Raw genomic sequence first — 18,403 nt, forward strand, 5'->3', positions numbered from 1 at the left:
AATCTCTTAAACGAATTTTCAATAATCATATATAGGCGAAATTCAAATAAGTATAGTACGACAATATATAATACGTTTCCAAAAAGTGAACAACTTAAAATTAACATAATGATTTAAATCAAGTTTCTATATGCACATGCAACATTCTGTAGCATACATTTAGGAGTATATATATATACCGATATATACAACTTGTAGCGCCATGGTTTACACACATATATATATAAGATATTTCTCGTATTGTTGCATATGCATAACTCTCATATGAATATCCACTGATTGTTTACAAAATTTGTAATTTATAGCTAAATGAGTTAAGTTTTCGTCACTTTCTTTTTTTTTTCTTTATAAACAATTACAGCTTTAATAAATTACGTTGACATTGCGTGGGCTGCTTTCAAAAACATTTCACAAACAATTTATTTTCTTACTTTTTAGCTGTATGAGTTTTTTTTTAAATATGTATGTATGTGTGTATGGTGTGTGTGTGTGTATATATAATTTATATGTATATATGAAAAATATATATTTTTATATGTATGCAATATATGTATGTAGTTAAACTAATCTGTAACTAGGGGCTCATTTGATGAATATGTTTCTCAGTTTCTTCGTAAAGATTTTTCATTTTGTTTGAAATTAACCGTTATACAACATCTATAATCTATAATTAACTTTTCCTTTTCTTTTTGTTGTTTAGAATTTTCACTATATTGTTTCTTGTATACATGTATAGAAATCAAATATACGCTCCATTCATCAACTTCTTTATATATTATATATAATATTCATTTTGGAAGAGAGACAGAGGGATAAAAAAAAAAAGAAAAGAAAACAAACAATTTTCAACGATTTTTGAAACATGGTTTCCAACTTGCTCTTAAATGCCTTAACACACAAAAGATAATAATCATAATAATTATAATAATATTAAACAGTTCTTTTCTTCTTTGATTCTTATATCAATTTTGTTGAATTTGCTTTTTGTTGATTTGCTTTTGTTTTTCTTTCTTTTTTTTTTCTTTTGTTATTCTTGATTGGAGTACATTTAAGTTAAGACATAATTTCATTTACTTAATTTACTAATTACTCTAATCAACGCTGCGTTCTCCTCCTTTAGGCGATCGTTGTCCGATTTGTAGGCATCGAGTTGCTGGATTTGGATTGGTAGAAAGTGCAGCGAAAGTAAAAGAAAATTGAACAAAATTAGTGAAAACAATTATAAATAATACAAAAATAGGGAGCTCAACAGCACATTGAAAGAATAGAATTGAGGGGGTATATGTATATTAGATGGCTTCTCTAGAAAAGAAAAAATATATAAAATATATATCATGCGATTTAGTTGAAAGCAACTCAGCAACAACAAGAACAACAAACAAACATTAGTTAAAACATAACTCCATTTAGATATAGATGTATACATATTCGTATATGTATATCAATATCTACATCTATATCTAGAACCTCATCTCTTTGGAACTGAACGCCCTAGGCAAACAGACAGCAACATGCACAACAACCCAACCAGGAAAACGAATCAGACTTAAGATTAAAAACTCATTGATGCTTCTATATGTTGGTGAGGCACATGTACGATATGGACGCTTACTTCCTGTTGCCGAATGTAGAACAAGACAGAGAAGGACAACAAACAATAAACAGCCTTTTGCAAGGAATTACAAATGGTCAAACTTTTATTTTCGCAACTCTGATATAACTGTCATATAGATATAGATAGATGAGATAAAACACACACAGATACATGAGTATATAAAATTTGTTTGGCAAAAACATTTTAACAATATTAACAACAGGGGAACAATTTTGTCATAGAGTAAAGTAAGTATAGTTACACAATAAAGTATGTATATACAGCCGAGTGTTTCAAAACTGTAAAGTAATCCAATAATCTTTGTTTAAGACAACAGGCGCAGAATTTTGTATAAAAAAAATAAACAACGTTTGAAACACTCCCCACATAAAACAATATTATAACTAGTTTGGCTTAGAAAATTTAGTTTAGCTATTTGTTTTCATATAGATATATATATATATATTTTATTGGTATTATACAACAACAAAACAACAGTCAGCTCATATATATGATGCAGGTTTTCTTCTCAGTGCAAGTGTGGATCAATTACCGTTAAGCTCATTGCATATAAGAAAATATACTAGATCTGTGCTGATGGTGCTGCGACCCTTTAATATTGCTGTTGTAGTAGAGTTGTTTTTGTTGTTGTTGTTGTTGGTCAGCCTTGGTTGAGCTTTTTGTCTATAATCCTTGAAGTTGCGATGATTTTGATTACGAGTATTTGCGATATTTTGTGGATATATGTATGTGCTATGATATATATGTATGTATATGCTGTAGCGATATCTTTACTGAGTGGCTTCAATTACCAAATACATTAGCTAAAGTGTGTATGTGTTGTATATATTTATAAATAGTATTATATCGATTGAGCTTCAGGCCTTATAGAGCAGTAGTGCCAGGCTATGCAAAAGTGCTTAGTTGCCCCTCGCAAAAAAGTGATGTAAACTTAATTTTAAAACTAGAATACATTCAATTATTGTTACACGTTCTTCTCAATATAACAATGCAAATCATTTCTTTAATAATAATATTTTTATTTAATAATAATAATAGTAGAATCTAATAAGTTTTTCATTTGATTAGTTGATCGCTAGCTAGCACATCAAATGGTGGTGTCCGAGTATCTTTTAGATAAATAATTTTAGCTATTCTAGGTGTACTGCTGTTTAGTGTATATTGATGTATGCATATATAGAAACGATAACGATGACGATTGCGATTGCGATTACGATATTTGATTTTGCTGTGTTCTAATATTTATTTAATTATATGTATGTATGCATGTATCTAAATTTCTTTGCTGTGGTCTGGGCTAAATAACTGTATGCTGTGAACTGTTAACTGTTGCCTATTTGCTTTTAGCCAGCTGACTTTGGGCCGATGTTGTCAACTTAGAGACGACACGCGTGAGGGCACGATTCTCGGCACGCAGTCGGTCGTTCTCAGTCTTTAGCTTCTGTAAGAGCTAAAACGACACAATAGCGAGAAGAAGAAGAAGAACAGAGAGTGATACACACAAGAGTTGCGGTACGTTTGTTGTATAAATATATATAAATATGATTTTTCGTATTTGTTTTTGTTTTCGTTTTTTTTTTTTTTTTTTCAATACATTTCGTTTCGTTTCGTTTCGATTCGATGGATGAGGCGCGCGTGGGAAGAGAGAAAAAGAAAAACAAAATTTGAGTGAGCGTATTTTTCTGAAATGAGCGCATTGCGTTAATATTAAAGAGAATGGCGTGTCACAAAAAATAAGAGCACGCCAAATGAGTAACGTAAAACGTAAACGTATAACGGTAAACGTATAACGCATGGATTTTGTGTGACCAAATCATAACAACAAATGGCTGACAATGAGACGAAAGAGAGAGTGAGAGTGAGAGTGAGAATGAGAATGAGACAATATGGACATATGAAACAATGAGGCAATGAGATATGGATGAATAGTTTTGTTGTTCTACGAAAACAAAACACACAATGAGATGTTTTGGTGATATATGTATGTACATATGTATGCAGATGATATTATACAGATGATTGTTGTTTTGGATATCGGTTGGGTGGTTCAAGAAAAACAAATAATTAATCAAGGCAGCAGCTTATGTGCAGCTCTATCGCTAGTACAAATAATAAATGAAATTATATTATAAACAATCGCAACGGTGCCGTCGTAATTGCAAAAGTGGCCAAAATCATAAAGCGAGAGATAATGAAAATATACATATGCGATCTGTAGCATCTGTACGATCGGGACGTCTTTAAACGGGGTGCGAAACAAATGGTCGGGGAAATTCGAAACGGAGTGCGGCTATAACAGAATTGCTTTAGAAATAGTGTTAGGTTGATTGCAGTGGGAAATTAACAGTTAGGTGGGGGATCAAAACAAAATAAGCAAGGGAGATCAGAAGAGGGCCGCATTAGCCAACTCGTTCAACATGCGGCAGAAGTGAGGATATTTCAAATTAAAATAAATAAACGGATTATAAAACTTTCTCGGCCAAATTATAAAACAAAAGCAGAAATCAGTAATCAAAACAATCCCGGAATGGGTGGCATCTAGCGAAACGGGTTGCGATACCTGGGATACCATTAACAGAAAAAAAAAAACAAAACTGAATCAAATTACAAACAGCATTCAGGCAGGAGACGTTGTTAACTGTTATCGGTGGGTGGGCATTGGGGAATGTTTTGAATTTGGAACACATTTGTAATTACCTTGAGCTCTTCTTCCAATTCGGAAACCTTGCGTTCCATAGCTCTTCTCTCACGTTTCTCAATCTCAGAGAGCGAGTTTTTAGTGGTCTGCGAATGTGGAAATGGAACAAATTTTGGCGTTTGATCTTGCATATCAATATACTAAAGCATGTGGGATAACGGTATCGTGTCATACTGTTACTGTTACTGTTGTTCAGTTGTAGTGTTGTTTAACATTTGGATAGAGAGCGAGAGCGAGAGCGAAAGATACAGAGCGCGAGCGGCAAGCAAGCACAAATTTTGATCTGAGCCATGTCCTAAAGCAACTCAGTAATATTTTGCTGGGTTGATAAAGAGGAGAGTGTACAAGAAAATTCTTTGTGTGAATGGGTGTGTCTCTGTGTATGTGTGTGTGTGTGTGTGATAGCAATAGAGCGAAAGAGATCACAGCTGGGCCCCAACAGACGGGCAGCGTATAGAGTTAGACAGAAATTGAGCTGTGCTTTGTTTGTGCGTTGTTTTCTTTGTTACTGCTGAGAGTTTTTCTTTGTTTTTTGATTGGTATTTGCTGTTTGCTGTTTTCTCAAAATACTAATACGTATTTCATTTATTGAGTAGTTGTTGTTGTTGTACTAGTGGGCGTGGCATGTTAGTGGGCTTTTTACTTACGGCATTGGCAAAACGCTCGAGCGTTGCACGCGTCTGCACCGCTTCTTCATCCTTTTGCTTGAGCAGTTGCTTGAGCTTGTCGTTCTCCAATCTAAAGGAGAGATAAGAGATAGAGAGATGAATTATATGTATAAAGAGAGTGTAGAATGAAGTCATAGATATAGATTGCAATATGAATTTATAATAAAAGACGAAACATTTCCATGACTCTTTCAGTGGTGACTACATATCCATTTTCCGAACTAGTTCTCTGCTCTCTTCTAGTAGAAATGGTTTACCCTCAGTCTTACAGATCGACGACGCCCATCCCTACTCTCCACTAGTCGTTTGCCTTTATATACGCCTCTTCATATTGCTTGCTCTGGCTACTCCTCCTTGTAATACTCACTTGGCCGCTTCCCAGAGCGCCTTATAATCGATGCCATCGCCGTTTTCCGCTTTGTCGCTGTTGCTGGAGCTCTTTGAGTCGCTGCCGGTGCTCGCTGTCGCCGTGCTTCCAGTGCGCGAGCGTGAGGTGCGTTCGCTGCCGCTCTGCAAAGCAAAAATGGAAATTAATTAAATCTAATCTTTGTTAAATAGACTTAGCTATAGTATTAACTAATAATAATCAATAGTTTTACCAGCTGCAACAACATTCAAGAACATTTCACCGAATTGCTTACTTCATAGCCCTCGCTCTTCTCCGATGAGGCACTGATCGAACGCTGAGCCGCACTGCGGGATCGCGTGCGATTGCGGGACTTGCGCTCCTGCTCCCGCAGCGAGTTGCTGCGCGTGGCCGCAATGGCTGCCACCGTGGCACCAGCGCTGGTCGGTGTGCTGCTGCCCGTGTTGAGGCTGCTGTTGGATGTGGACAATGACTTGGTCTTCAGCAGCCTGGCACTGGCCGAGCCCTTGAACGAGTTGGAGGAGCTCAGGCCAGGTGACTTGAAGCTGAGCGAGGCGGTGGTCACGCCATTGTCATAGCTGCTAGAGTAGGGGCTGACATAACGATGATCGCTGCCATAGCTGGATGTCGAGGCGCTGGGATAGCCGTAACGCGAACTCTCATAGCCACCGCTGCCGGCTGTGGCATTCGAGCAGCCAGTGGACGAGTTGGAGGTGGGGCAAGTGGAGTTGGAAAGAGCAGACGCTTTAGATTTGCCATAGCTATTGCCGTTATGCTTGCTAATTACGATGTGGTAGTGATTCTGGTTATTGCCTGAAGAAGCCTGCAACTGGTGCAGTTGGTAGTAGCTGCCGTTTCTATGATTGCTTTTAGTTGGGCTCGAGTTGGCGGTGGAGGCGCTGCCTCCGGATGAGCATGTAGAAGCGGATGAGCAGCTGCCTGACGGCGGCTGATAAGCCTGATGGTATTTGATGTAATCATAGCGATTGCTGCTCCCATTACCATTTGTATAGTAACTGCCCGACGAGCCGCGCCCTGTCGCACCACTGCCCCCGCCACCGCCGTAAAGGCTTTCGCGCGAGCTATAGATGCTGGTGTAGGGGCTCTGGTAGCTGCCATTGCTGCCCGCAGTACTGCTGCTCGGATAGTAGCCGGTGCTCAGGGGTCGCGAATTGTAGCTGCTGCCATTGTAGTTGTAGCCGCCAGCCGAGGAGGAGCCGCTGCTCCCCACACCCGAGGCTCCCATTCGGGAGCTGGAGGAGAGCGAGCGCCGTCGGCTGGTCAGCGGCGCCTGAGTGCGCGATCTCGAGCGAAAGGACATGACGTGCACTATTATCTCACTAAATCCCTCTCAATCTATGCACAGAGGCTGGCTATAAAGAAAACGCTCTTTAGTATATGCTTAATAGCCCACAGAGACTCATTTATCAATCGACACCGCTAGATTGCAATTACGCTTCACAGACCGCTTGCCAGAGCATAGAGCGTACCGAATCAACAGAACTTTTGCAATTTAAAATTTTCCATTTAGAAATTTGTACAATTTCTGTATTAAGTAGCGTACGAAATGTTCGTGAATTTCGTTTTCTTTCTTCTTCTTTTGGCATAAACAAAAGTGGAAAAACAAACAAATTTTCGCTGTATAAAGTGAAACGATCTTTGAATTCGAAAAGGAAAACGCAATATTGACATGTGGAAAACCCAACCGCCAGCACTTCACTCCCCCACTGTTCTCCATCGATCAACAAAATGACGTCAAGACATAAATTTTGACATTCTGTTTTAAATTTGCCGCAATGCGGTAGAAAAAACGTTTCCCCAAGGTGTGTGTGAGTGTAAGTGTGTATTTGGTTATGTTTAGGGAGGTCTGCTGTGTTTGTTCCTACATAAGATTTATAATAATATTGAAAAGACATACAAGAGAAGGCACTAATCTATGGACAGGAGACGCCTTGGCGTTTTCTGTTTATTTACTGTGCGGTGTTAATGCCTTAAGTTGATGCCTCACCCACGCGAGAGCGAAGCAGACGTGGGAAACAGCAGGCTAACTAGCTGAAGAAGCTAAAAAAAAAGCATTATGCAACTGTGAAATACCATGTAAACATATATTGCAATGAAAGTCTATGATGCAATTGCTTTCTAAAATAATCTAGAATGCATGAAATTGATTTTTCAAACTTTTCTTTGTCTAAGCCTTAGCACACACAGCATACCCAATCACATTTAGATCACAGGGTACAACGACGTTTCATTTAATCAAAATGTCGAGTGCATTTAATTTATGGCTTGGCTGCTGTTTCCTCATATATATCGAGCTATCTCTAGCTAATTTAGTTTCTGTCCATGAATGAAGCTTCGACGCCAGACACAAAGTGATTTTACGACCTATTGCAACAATATAGAAGTTTTTTTTTACGACCAGACTTTTTACAATTTTGTAGTAATTCTACAATTTAACTTGGCTAATGCGGCAGATAAAAGATTCTTGAAAAAAACATTTCAGGCTATTGAAACAAATGTATGCCAAGATCAGGGGGCAAGTTCTATGGGATTATGAAATGATTTAGAAATAATAAAAATGTTTTGAGTGAAATATTAAAAGAAAACATTTGAATTGCTCACTTAGCAAACTTATAAAGTCAATAAATAATATTGAATAATTCTTTAATTTTTAATAATGAGCTCCTCTATGAAACCTTTAATAGCAATAAATTTGCTTGGAAATTGTTAACATTTGTTAAATAGTTGCTTCAATGCAATGATTTTTCAACTTTAACCTTTAACACGCGCACGAACGCAATCAAATTAAAAACTGATCAAAATATTTGACCATATATAGAGAGCAAAACTCAAAAACTTGAAATGTCCAAAACAAAAATGAAATAAAAAACGAAATTTGTGCGCAATACTCCAAATATGGGAACAACAAGACGTTCGTTCAATTGAAGACCAACAACTGGCAACACACATACAACTTGTCCCCCCTTGTGGCGACTCTCAAGACTCTAGAGTCTCGAGTCTCAGATGATCTCAGGTCTCTGGTAAGTTGATAGCGAAAATTGCAAATATCTTTTGACACATTTGACAGACGCTTGTGGTTAGGTTAAATCAAAGCACTCGTCCGTATTTAATTGTGATTTACTTTAAAATAATAAATTAATTTGAATTTGCGGTTGTTAAAATTATTGCTGTTGCTGTTGCTGTTGCAGTGGCTATTGATCCGTTACGTTAGCCGTATAAAACTCAACTGTGCGAGCCAAGCAAAGTATTGAAATGTTTTATTCGAAAACCGAAAAAAAAACTTGGCGCACGATCAGAAATAGTAAAACGCAACAGAGAGCAAGAGCGAGAGTGAGGGAGAGCGAGAACGAACGTCACAAGTTAAGAGAAGTTTTCTTTAAGAGAAATCGAGCGAGCGCACAGAATACGCAAGAAAAGCCGGAAAAACGCTGACAAAACTGAAGAAAATGATTATTATATGCTATACAGATATACGTATGTGCGTCTATCAAATATGAAAACAAAGAGTTGCAGCTGTTGGGAGGAAAAAGCCTTGGCAGCAATGGACATTATTTGTTTCACTTGAATTGCGCACACCAGGTATATGAGTGTGTGTTCACCTGTGAGTGTGTGTATGTGTGTGTGTGTGTGTTGGCAGCTAAATTTAGTAAATCGCACACTTATTTGGCCCAATGTCCGAGAAGCAAATGTTCTAAACTATGCTGGGGTCAGCCCCCAGGCAGCAACTGGGCCAAAAGGCGAAACAGTCAACGACACGTGACACATGTCAAAGAGAGGCAGCAACAGCCTCCACCAAGAGAGCCACGAGAGTGAAGTGAAGTGCATGTAACTAAATTTAAATTTGAAAGTTGCATCGTATCCCTACCCTAAAAGAACACAATCATAACTAGGCCAAAAAAAAAAGTGGAAGAAACGAAAGCGTTCCGTCTAAATATAGTACATGACGGCTGCCCCTATCGCATGCTCTGCTATTACCTCCTCGCAGAGAGAGAATCTTTGCAGCCGGCAGGGAATGAGGAAACAAATGCTTAAACGAGAGCTGCGAAATGCAAAATTGCAAAATGTATAAATTTAGCGACAAATGCGGCGCAAATGTTGTACATTTCTTCAGCCTGGCCAGAAGGCAGCGGAGTGGAGCCGGCTGGGAGGAGGGGGCATGCCATGCCACGGCGAAAAACAAAGTTCAATGTACGTGCGAGCGATGCTGTTTTGGGGCGTGCGGCACTTCTAAGTGGGCAATTTGTTGTGTGAAAAGCGCATTGTGAAAGTGTTTAATAGTTTTTAGCAACAACTCATACTTAATCGTCTCTATACATATATATATCTTATATATATATGTCGAGAGAACACTTGACGTCGTCAATCAGTTTTAATGGCTGACACGATTAGACACCGCGGATTTCGTCAGACACCAAGCAACCAGGGTTGCAATTCAATAAAATGACTTCAGTACTGACTAATTATAATCAAAGCGATTAAGGCCAATAAATATACAAAGTTGAGATTTTAATTGGAAGGACGCATTAAGAATATATATATTTTAGCTATTGGTAGAAAACTTAATAATGCAAGCAGTTCCTGAAAGGCCTTTAAAATGCAAGGATAACGAAAATAAGTAATCTAGATATAAATCGTAAAATTTCATTACAAATACAGTTCAATAGATCATATAACAAATGACCAAAAAGAAGCCAAGCTTTGTGTTTAAGCTCAGGGATTAACAAACCAATCATCGAATAGCAAATATATGAAATCGAAATAATCTTTAATATATCCCCCGCACATATACATATATTATATATCAAATCTGCCACGCAAACAGACTTTATGACGGACAGGCAGCCAGACAAACTGTCTGCCGAATATGTAGACCCCAAATGCATTTCGAATAGATGCATTTAGAAAATGTGACAGTTTTATTAATGGTCAACAACGGCATTTGGTCAAATGATTTGAATAAATTGTTAACAGGTTCGCTGAGCAGCAATGAAAATCAAATTCTCGAATATTGTCACAAATTGGATGTGCACTAATAGTTTTGACCTCGGCCATGAAAGGATTTGCGTGTTGCACACTTATCATTCACAATTGGAGCAATGGCACTCACAATGCCACGTGTATATGTGCTAGAGCCGCTGCTGCTGCTGCTTCTTATTCTCGGCGCTGCTTCTAATGGAAATCATAATTTAATTTTTTTCCCTCTTTTTTTTTCATTTTTGCGCAAATGGGTCGCCGGCTAATTGGAACAGACAGAGCTCCGAGCAGAGCAGCAGCTACTTTGAAGGACGCACGGGACTGTCTAAAATTGTGACAAGGTGTGACGAATATATAAGTGTGTGTATATATGTACATGCATGAGTGTGTGTGTGTGTGTGTGTGTGTGTGTGTGTGTGTCAGTTGCAGTATTGACTACGCATTTAGATAGAAGACAGGGCAGCTGCTGTGCACCCAATTTTTGCCAAGGTGCGAAAATAATTATGTACTAAAATATATGTTCCAATTGTTCTTGATGTTGTTGTTGTTGTTGTTGTTGCTGTTACGGTATAGGTGTATAGGTAAGAATATTTACAAATATATAATTAGCCATGTTCCGAATTGCGAATTCGTTGAAAAGCGCTCGCAAACGAAAATGAAAAGCTTCAACGTATTCCGAGAATTGTTCAAATTGTTTAAGACTTTTGAATTTTCGACATATGTGAACTATTTTTGAATGGGTTTTCTTTTCAAATTCATTGTTCTATCTTTAAATTAGTTCACATTCAAATCTGGCACAATTCGGAACAGGCTAACGCAAATCGTATATTGTTATAATCTAATTTCCTTATAACTACTTATTTTTAGTTATTCAATTTACCTCCTTCTCCTTATCCTCGTTGTCATTGTTAGCCGTTTCATGTTGTCGCTCTGGATCGATTTCCTGGCAAAAGATTTACGCACATTAGTTTGGCTAATTAGCATTTGGTCTAAATATAGTTGACAGACGCGCATGGCTCATTTAGTTTGACAAATGGCCACGCAATTAGCAGGCTGAGATGCCAAGAGGTATAGAGAATGGGATTCACTTACATCCATATCGATATGCACCACGCCCGTGGATCTGCGCTTGGGCTTGCGACGTCGCTGTATAACAGTCTGTGTGCGATTATCATTCTCCTTGTCGTTATCTGAAGGGAAGAGAGCGAAATCGGATTAGATGCACTGTGTGTCTTTTGGCTGGGTCTTTGCTGGATTACCCTTATCTTCATGGCTGGTTGCCGTTGCATGGTTGGCACTGGATGCAGACGTTGCAGAGTTGTTGGCTGTCGTGGCAGTTGTTGTTGCTGTTGTTGCAGTTGCTGTTGTTGTGGCAGTTGCCGGCAGCGTCGACGTTTCATATCTGCGCGCCGGTGGCGTTACATAGGCGCTGTTATTAATGCTCTCACTAGGCGCCGAGACCGGACGACCCACAGAGTTGAGCGACTGATTGGAAGCATTAACTGTAAAGAGTTTCCACGTTCAATATGAGCTCATCACAGTGAAATTTGCAGTCAACTTACGCGCATTGGGTCCACTGCTGATGCGACGCTGGCTGCCCGCGGTGCTGGCCAAGTTGACCGCCGCCATGACCGCTGGTGCGCTGGGTATGATGGTGCTCTGGTTGGGCGGGTAGGTGCCACCGCTGGTGATATCCTCAAGCTTGAACTGCACAGTTTATAGAAGGTAGCAAGTATTAATTATGTTTTCTAGAATGTATTCTTGATATGGTACAAATATCAAATATATATATATATTTATTAATTTGTTTTGTTGTTTGTGTGTATGTATTTCTTGTTTGTTGTTGATTTTGATTTTCTTTTTAAAGCTATGCTGGTAATGTTGTTTTATCTGTTGTTCATTAATCCATTGCTGATTGTTATCGAAAATGTTGTTTTTAGTACAAATTTAGTAGTCAAGACGCCAGAAACCTTTAAAATTGAAATATTCCAAAACAGCTCTCACTATTAATACCAAAGCTTTAATCCTGCATTTACATAACATTTCCCATTTTTCCATTTAGCAATTTTAACTTTTAATTCAAGATAGCATGCAATTGGCCCAGTGAGCACTTTTTTTTATTTTTAATCAATATTAAGTTCATTTTGTATGGAAAAATTGTATCTCCAACGAGAATATGCATATAATTGCTATATACTATAAGCAATTTTAGTTCCCCGTCAATAAATATTAATAAAACATACTACATATATATATAAACGCTTAATTAAACAAAAAAAAAAAAAAGCAAGCCATACATAGCAAAAAGTTAATAAGCGTTAATTAATGAATAATATTCAATGAGGCAGACGCATTTAGGCATGTATGTATATATATAAATTTTTATAATAATGTTCATTAACCGAATGTGCGATATCATGTTTCGGAGAGTATACATAGTATGTGGAATATTGTTCATAAAGTGCTACAATTAAAACCAAATACATAAATACATACATATACATATTTATACATAGGATAGTTATTAACAATTAAAGGCAGATGCAGAGCAATTGACAGACAGGCGTTCATGAATAATCAAATAAAAATTTAAATCAAAAGACAAATATATAACTTAAAAGTCAAATCATAAGTAAAACAATGTATAACAGCTACTACAATAAAAAAAAAAAAAAAAAATAAATAAATAAATTCATTTATTGCGAAACCCTTGACTACAAAAATCATCACACACAATGTATTTTATAGGCAGTTCTATGGAAGCGATATGTATTTGAATACATATGTAATAATAATTCTGTGGAAATTTACTTTATCTTTTGTGCAGTTCCGTTAATATATTTACTATAATTGCATTCAGTAAATGTGATTTTTTTTTTGTTCAAGGGCAAACGCAACTTCGGTGCGCCGAAGTTAGATGAATTTGTTTAAGGCTGTAAACCGATTTGAACTCAGATTACAGCTAGAGCTCTTCACAATCGAGTTTGGTTTTGCAGCCCTGGTTTAATAATTTTAAATATTCTACACTAAAAAACAATCATGCTACACTTAAAGCTTAACATATATCGCACACTGTTTGATTTTTTTTTTTTATAAAGCCAGTCGAAATAGTTTTGTGGAGCGTACCAAAGGATAGTTGTTCAAGGTCAGTTCGATTAAAGGTCAGTTGTTGTTGCAGTTCTGGGTTGTTGTTGTTGTTGTTGTTGTGGTGTGTGCATACCTTTGAGCCCGCATCGAACTTGAGACGCCAAGACGGACGTCGCTCAGCTGCTGATATGGATGTGCTTGAAGAGGAAGACGTCGATGGCGCAACAACAGTAGCAGCAGCAGAAGTCGCCGCACCACCAGCACCACCTGCACCACTCTCCATAGTGCGACGCGCGTACAGGCTGAGCAACGAGTCGCGCGCATTAAAATCTGCATGTGCAGCCACTGGCGAGGCCGTATCCGACTTGCCATCCGCATCCTGAGCAGATCCGCCAGCCGAGCTGCTGCTCAGATGGCGCTTATCACGCAATCGCACCGGACTCTCTAGAGAGCCGGGCGTTGTTGCAGGCGTCGGCGTCGTCGCCGCTCTGCTCTCAGTTGGCGCTGCGGCGGCGAGCGGCAGCTCTGTGGGTCTTGCAGGAATCGGCGTCGACTCGCCGCTGGCCTCTGGGCCCGTCACGCGCGTTTGCTTGGCAACTACTGGGTCAGTCTTTAGTTGTTTGTGGCCGCTCGACTCTTCCGCCTCTTCTTTCTTCTTCTTCTCCTGATCGGTCTCTGACTCGACGGGCTTCTCCCGCCTAGAGACTATCGTATAGCTGGCACTGACCGCCGTCTGCTGGTCATCCTGCGGCGGTGCCAGTGTGAAGCTAGCGGTGGTATCGGCGCTGCCAACCACAGTTTCAATTATTTCCGTATCATCTGCTGTGGTTGTTGTCCTGGGTATTATGGCTGGTGGCGGACTTGTGGGCGGTGGTGGGGGCTGCGCCTCTGGCTGGCTGCTGTCGTCAATATCGTTCTCACTGCTATTGTTGACTGTTGCTGTTGTTGTTGTTGTTGTTGTTGCAGTTGTTGTGCTTGGAGTTGCTGGTGTTGCAGTGGTGGAGCTTGTTTCATTCTGTTAATAATATTAGTTGTGGAACAAATAAAAAACAGTTGACCTGCGCGTTGTCTCCAAAAACAAAAATCAAATGGCGTTTCTGGATGAGATTCTTAACGTTTTTAGAGGCTAACCAGGGTATAAAAGGGTCTGCTAAGGGTCACGCTAACGATCATAAACAGTTTACGATAAACAATATAAGACATACATACGACATACGTAGAGTGCCCTGGCACTATTTAATATACTTTAGGGTGAAAAAAAAACTCTAAACGCATGCAAATTGCCTCATGCAGAAATACATAAGTATGATCTGTATATAATATATATGGTATATACAAAACTGTATAGTAAAAATAAAATAACTTAAAATACATACAATTAATTACACTATTCGCTTTGATGAAATCAGACTACTCTTAAGAACTGCACATAAATGAAAATTTTGATTTCGATTTTGATTTTCATTTTGATGAGCCGTTGCAAACGCGGCATTATGGGCGGGCAGCGAGCGCTGGGCGTGGGCGGGCGAAGGCGGCGTTTGCGAGGCATTTATTTACTTTCAATTCGATCAGCGGCGCAAGAATACAAAAAAAATAAACGAAAACGAACTCGATCTCAAACGCAAACGCAGTACAAAACACAATTTGATTGGCGCTCGGTTTTGATTGTTAAATTTGTTGCAGCTGAACGCAGGCTAAATGAGTGCTGATTGATTGATCGGCTGACTGATCAACTTTGATTCGATTTGATTGATTGATGAGAGAACGCGCTGATTGACAACATGAGCAACTAAACCACAGTCTTGGCTTGACCGTGATTTACCCACACACTATGCAAGCGGACCATGTGCTTGAAGAGTGTCTCAAGTGTCGCTCGGTTGCATGGTGCTTGGGAAAACAGAATTGGATTTCACTAAGTGCTACCATAAAGCTTAATTTCTTTAAAACTAGGCTGAACAAACATGCTCACACACACAGGCACACACTCATTCGCACATCGATAGTGGGTGGGATATATGAAATTGACAAACACCATATTTGAAATGTGGGTAGTGAGAACACTAAACGACTGCAATGATATGATATAGGTATGTATATGGAGGCTGACAGAGAGTGGCAAGGGGAGTAAGTGAGGTGCACAGCTGCACACGCACTTGCTCACACACTTACACACACATACTCTACTCTCTTTATTTAAGGGGAAGACAAAACACAACGAATACATTAATGGGAACACCATAACCATAAGCAGTTGTTGTTTTTGTTGGTGTTGGTGTTGTATGACATCGTGTGTATGTATGTGTAAGTGTGTGTGTGTAAATGAAAACTCCTTTTCAACTACATAGAACATAAGAATAGATTGTATTTACATCTAATTTATATATGCTGGATGATTACGTGTGTATGGCTCTCGCTGATCTACGATATATGCTAACGATCTCTTGATTTCGATGTGTGTGGATTTGTTGGGTGAGATTTGTTTCTAGCTTGTATCATTTTTCAGTCTTGGGCCCACAAAGTACTTACGCTGCTGCTGTTGTTGTTGTTATTGTTGTTGTTGTTGTTCATGCCCAGGTTCTTCTTCTTCACCAGCTCCTCGGCGCTCTTGATCTCCTCGAGCGTAACGCCCTGCGTGGACCGACGCGTCTCACGTACTCGCTTCGCATGAGCCTTGCGTTGAGTTTCGCTCTCCTCGTCACGCACAGGCGGCACAAAGGATCTACATGGAGAGAGAAGAGAGAGATAGATTAGTTAAGTTTCTAATAATCAAGGACACATCAAAGAAAAAAGTGAGATTCTCAGCTCGCGGCACATGCTACACGTATTGGGCGGGGCAGAATCGAGAGTTAGCAGAGCTAGCACAGATTTAAACGGCTTTTCGGGTTAGCACAATACAACAGTTGTTAACCAATTAACAGTTAGGCTTCATGATCATTACTTGAAAAAGTTCTTGAATATATTGCCAGCCGATTGCTTGGGTTTCGGGGTCTCCAAATCGCTTGCACTGGCGCTGGCCGTAGAGCTACCATTGTTGTTGTTGTTGTTGATGTTATGATTATTATTGTTGTTGTTGTTGTTGCTGGCCGGATTGCTGACGAATTTTTAGGTATATATATAATAAACCGATGATAAAATAGAAAACTTAAAATAGTTGTACAGGAAAAATCTAGGTTTCAAGTCAAGAAAAAACTAATCTTTTTTATATTGAAACATGTAGAATGAATATACTAATATACTAGACCATATAGTTGAATAGAATTATCATTTATAATACTAAATGTATATCGTAAACAAATATTACTCAAAATGATCGAAAAGTCTCAATCGATAACTATAATATCTTTCTTTTTTAGTATAACTTGAGATATATTACGAATTTAATTCCCAAAAACGTAATCCTCTACCTGCCAATGCATAGACTTGATCTATTTATACACTCACCTGCGAATAGGTGGGGTGAGCACAGTTGATGCGGGTGAGCTGAGCGTCGTTGTTGTGGTTGTAGTCGTTGTTGTTGCTGCCGTAAGCATCGTAGCTGGAGCAATTGGTTTCCTGTGAGAGCAGCAATACAAATTGAGAGAATAACAGATAGAGAGAGAGAAGAGATGAAAGAGAGATCATTAAAGAGAATTGCTAACTGCTGTTTTAGATCACATCTAAGAGAGATAGACGACATAGTGCGCATTGCCTAGATAAATGTTAAGTAGACTTTGTTGTTGGTGCAATGAGAGTTTGTCGAGGATACATATATAGGTATATATAGGTATATAGACTATATATATGCATATAGAAGCTAAGCAAAGCAATTATTAGATATACATATATAGAGTTTAGTTTACAGTTCTATGGTTGTTATATAAATTACTTGCTAGTTAATTACAGTTAGTTAGGAGTTGTGATTAGAGGCGTTACCGAATTCTTCTTTACTTTTCGATTAGCACAAAACAAACCTGAAGTATACTGAGTTATCTTTGAGGGATGCCGATCTTTGTACGCTATAAATTTGACTTGGATTGGCTGTAGTAGCTGCAGTTGCTGTTGTTGTTGTGGTTGTGTTGTTGGTGTGTGTGTTGAATGTGGTTGTTGTTGTTGTGTTGTTGCTGCTGCTGCCACTGCTGCTGATGCTGGTTGTGCTCACAGTCTTTCCCAACAGCAGCGCACTCTTATTGTTATTATTGTTGTTGTTATTGTTATTATTGTTGTTATTGCTACTTTGGTTATTGTTGTTATTAGCATTATTGCCGGGCAGAGCATTCGTCGCCGTCGTCGCTGGCAGTATGGGACATGAGTTCGCCTTTATGCGTGCCCGCAGCTCATTGTACTTTTGATAGAATCTGCGCGGATCAGGTGGAATAGACGGGCAGACGGGCAGACAGGCAGGCGGGCGGGCGGGCGGGCAGGGTTGGTTGGCAGGCAGGCGGGCGGGCGGGTTAGAATTGGATTTATTTGATAAGCGTTTGATGAATTGGTGCGATGTGAATAATTGTTGTAGTTGTTGTTGTTGTTGTAGTAGTAGTTGTTGCACATAAGGAAAAGAACACACATAAAACAAAAATAAATAGCAAAACAAATCAAGTTTAAAAAAATATATATAAAAATTTGTTCAAGTTCGTAAGCTTTTTTTCTGTTGTTTGTAGTTTGTGCTTCACAATTCGCCGCAGCGCTGCAACAGAGACTCGAATGCTCTCTGGAGAATTTGAACACTAAACTCTGACCATTTATACAATAAATTAATTCTCGAAATTTTATAACTGATTCATTGGCTGTTCGAGCAACAGTTGAACAGTTGACAGTGTGGCTATATTTAAAAAGTTCGATAATGGTCAATACACATAGTGGTAAGTGTATTTGTGTCCGTGTGTGAGTGTCTGTGTGAGCAGTTATGTGTAAGTGTGTGTGTGTGTAAGCTGCGTGAGGTGTTTATTGATAAGCGGCTGGCAATCAGCAAAAAGTGAAACACAAACAGCAAAATT

General features: G+C 38.9%; 1 protein-coding gene and 1 long non-coding RNA gene across 34 annotated transcripts in view; both read right to left on the reverse strand.

Annotated features, from left to right (window-relative positions):
• Positions 1 to 465: 465 nt before the first annotated feature.
• Mbs (Myosin binding subunit) overlaps positions 466 to 18,403 on the reverse strand; it is a 29,522-nt gene continuing 11,584 nt past the window's right edge. For 8 of the 33 annotated variants that reach the window (XM_089259587.1, XM_089259588.1, XM_089259586.1 and 5 more), the window contains 14 exons: positions 17,381 to 17,764; positions 16,872 to 16,982; positions 16,369 to 16,521; positions 15,957 to 16,149; positions 13,564 to 14,445; positions 11,906 to 12,050; positions 11,603 to 11,845; positions 11,436 to 11,533; positions 11,224 to 11,286; positions 5,349 to 5,491; positions 4,961 to 5,051; positions 4,313 to 4,399; positions 2,148 to 3,065; positions 466 to 1,153 (listed from right to left, as the gene is read on the reverse strand). In XM_089259587.1, the coding sequence (XP_089115713.1) occupies positions 2,949 to 3,065; positions 4,313 to 4,399; positions 4,961 to 5,051; positions 5,349 to 5,491; positions 11,224 to 11,286; positions 11,436 to 11,533; positions 11,603 to 11,845; positions 11,906 to 12,050; positions 13,564 to 14,445; positions 15,957 to 16,149; positions 16,369 to 16,521; positions 16,872 to 16,982; positions 17,381 to 17,764 (2,710 nt within the window). In that variant the 3' untranslated portion in view covers positions 466 to 1,153; positions 2,148 to 2,948. Of the gene's footprint in view, positions 1,154 to 2,147; positions 3,066 to 4,312; positions 4,400 to 4,960; positions 5,052 to 5,348; positions 5,492 to 5,622; positions 7,387 to 8,490; positions 8,637 to 11,223; positions 11,287 to 11,435; positions 11,534 to 11,602; positions 11,846 to 11,905; positions 12,051 to 13,563; positions 14,446 to 15,956; positions 16,150 to 16,368; positions 16,522 to 16,871; positions 16,983 to 17,380; positions 17,765 to 18,403 lie in introns of those variants that run through there. The other 25 variants (XM_089259594.1, XM_089259599.1, XM_089259598.1 and 22 more) reach the window with 16 other exon arrangements.
• Positions 10,263 to 11,215, reverse strand: LOC149091375 (uncharacterized). The gene is made up of 2 exons (XR_016196702.1): positions 10,939 to 11,215; positions 10,263 to 10,668 (listed from the first exon to the last, which is right to left on the reverse strand). It is a non-coding gene; the product is annotated as an uncharacterized LOC149091375 (long non-coding RNA).

This window comes from Drosophila navojoa, chromosome 4, assembly GCF_054131105.1.
Source record: "Drosophila navojoa isolate 15081-1374.11 chromosome 4, UAZ_NAV_1.0, whole genome shotgun sequence".
Lineage (NCBI taxonomy): Eukaryota > Metazoa > Arthropoda > Insecta > Diptera > Drosophilidae > Drosophila > Drosophila navojoa.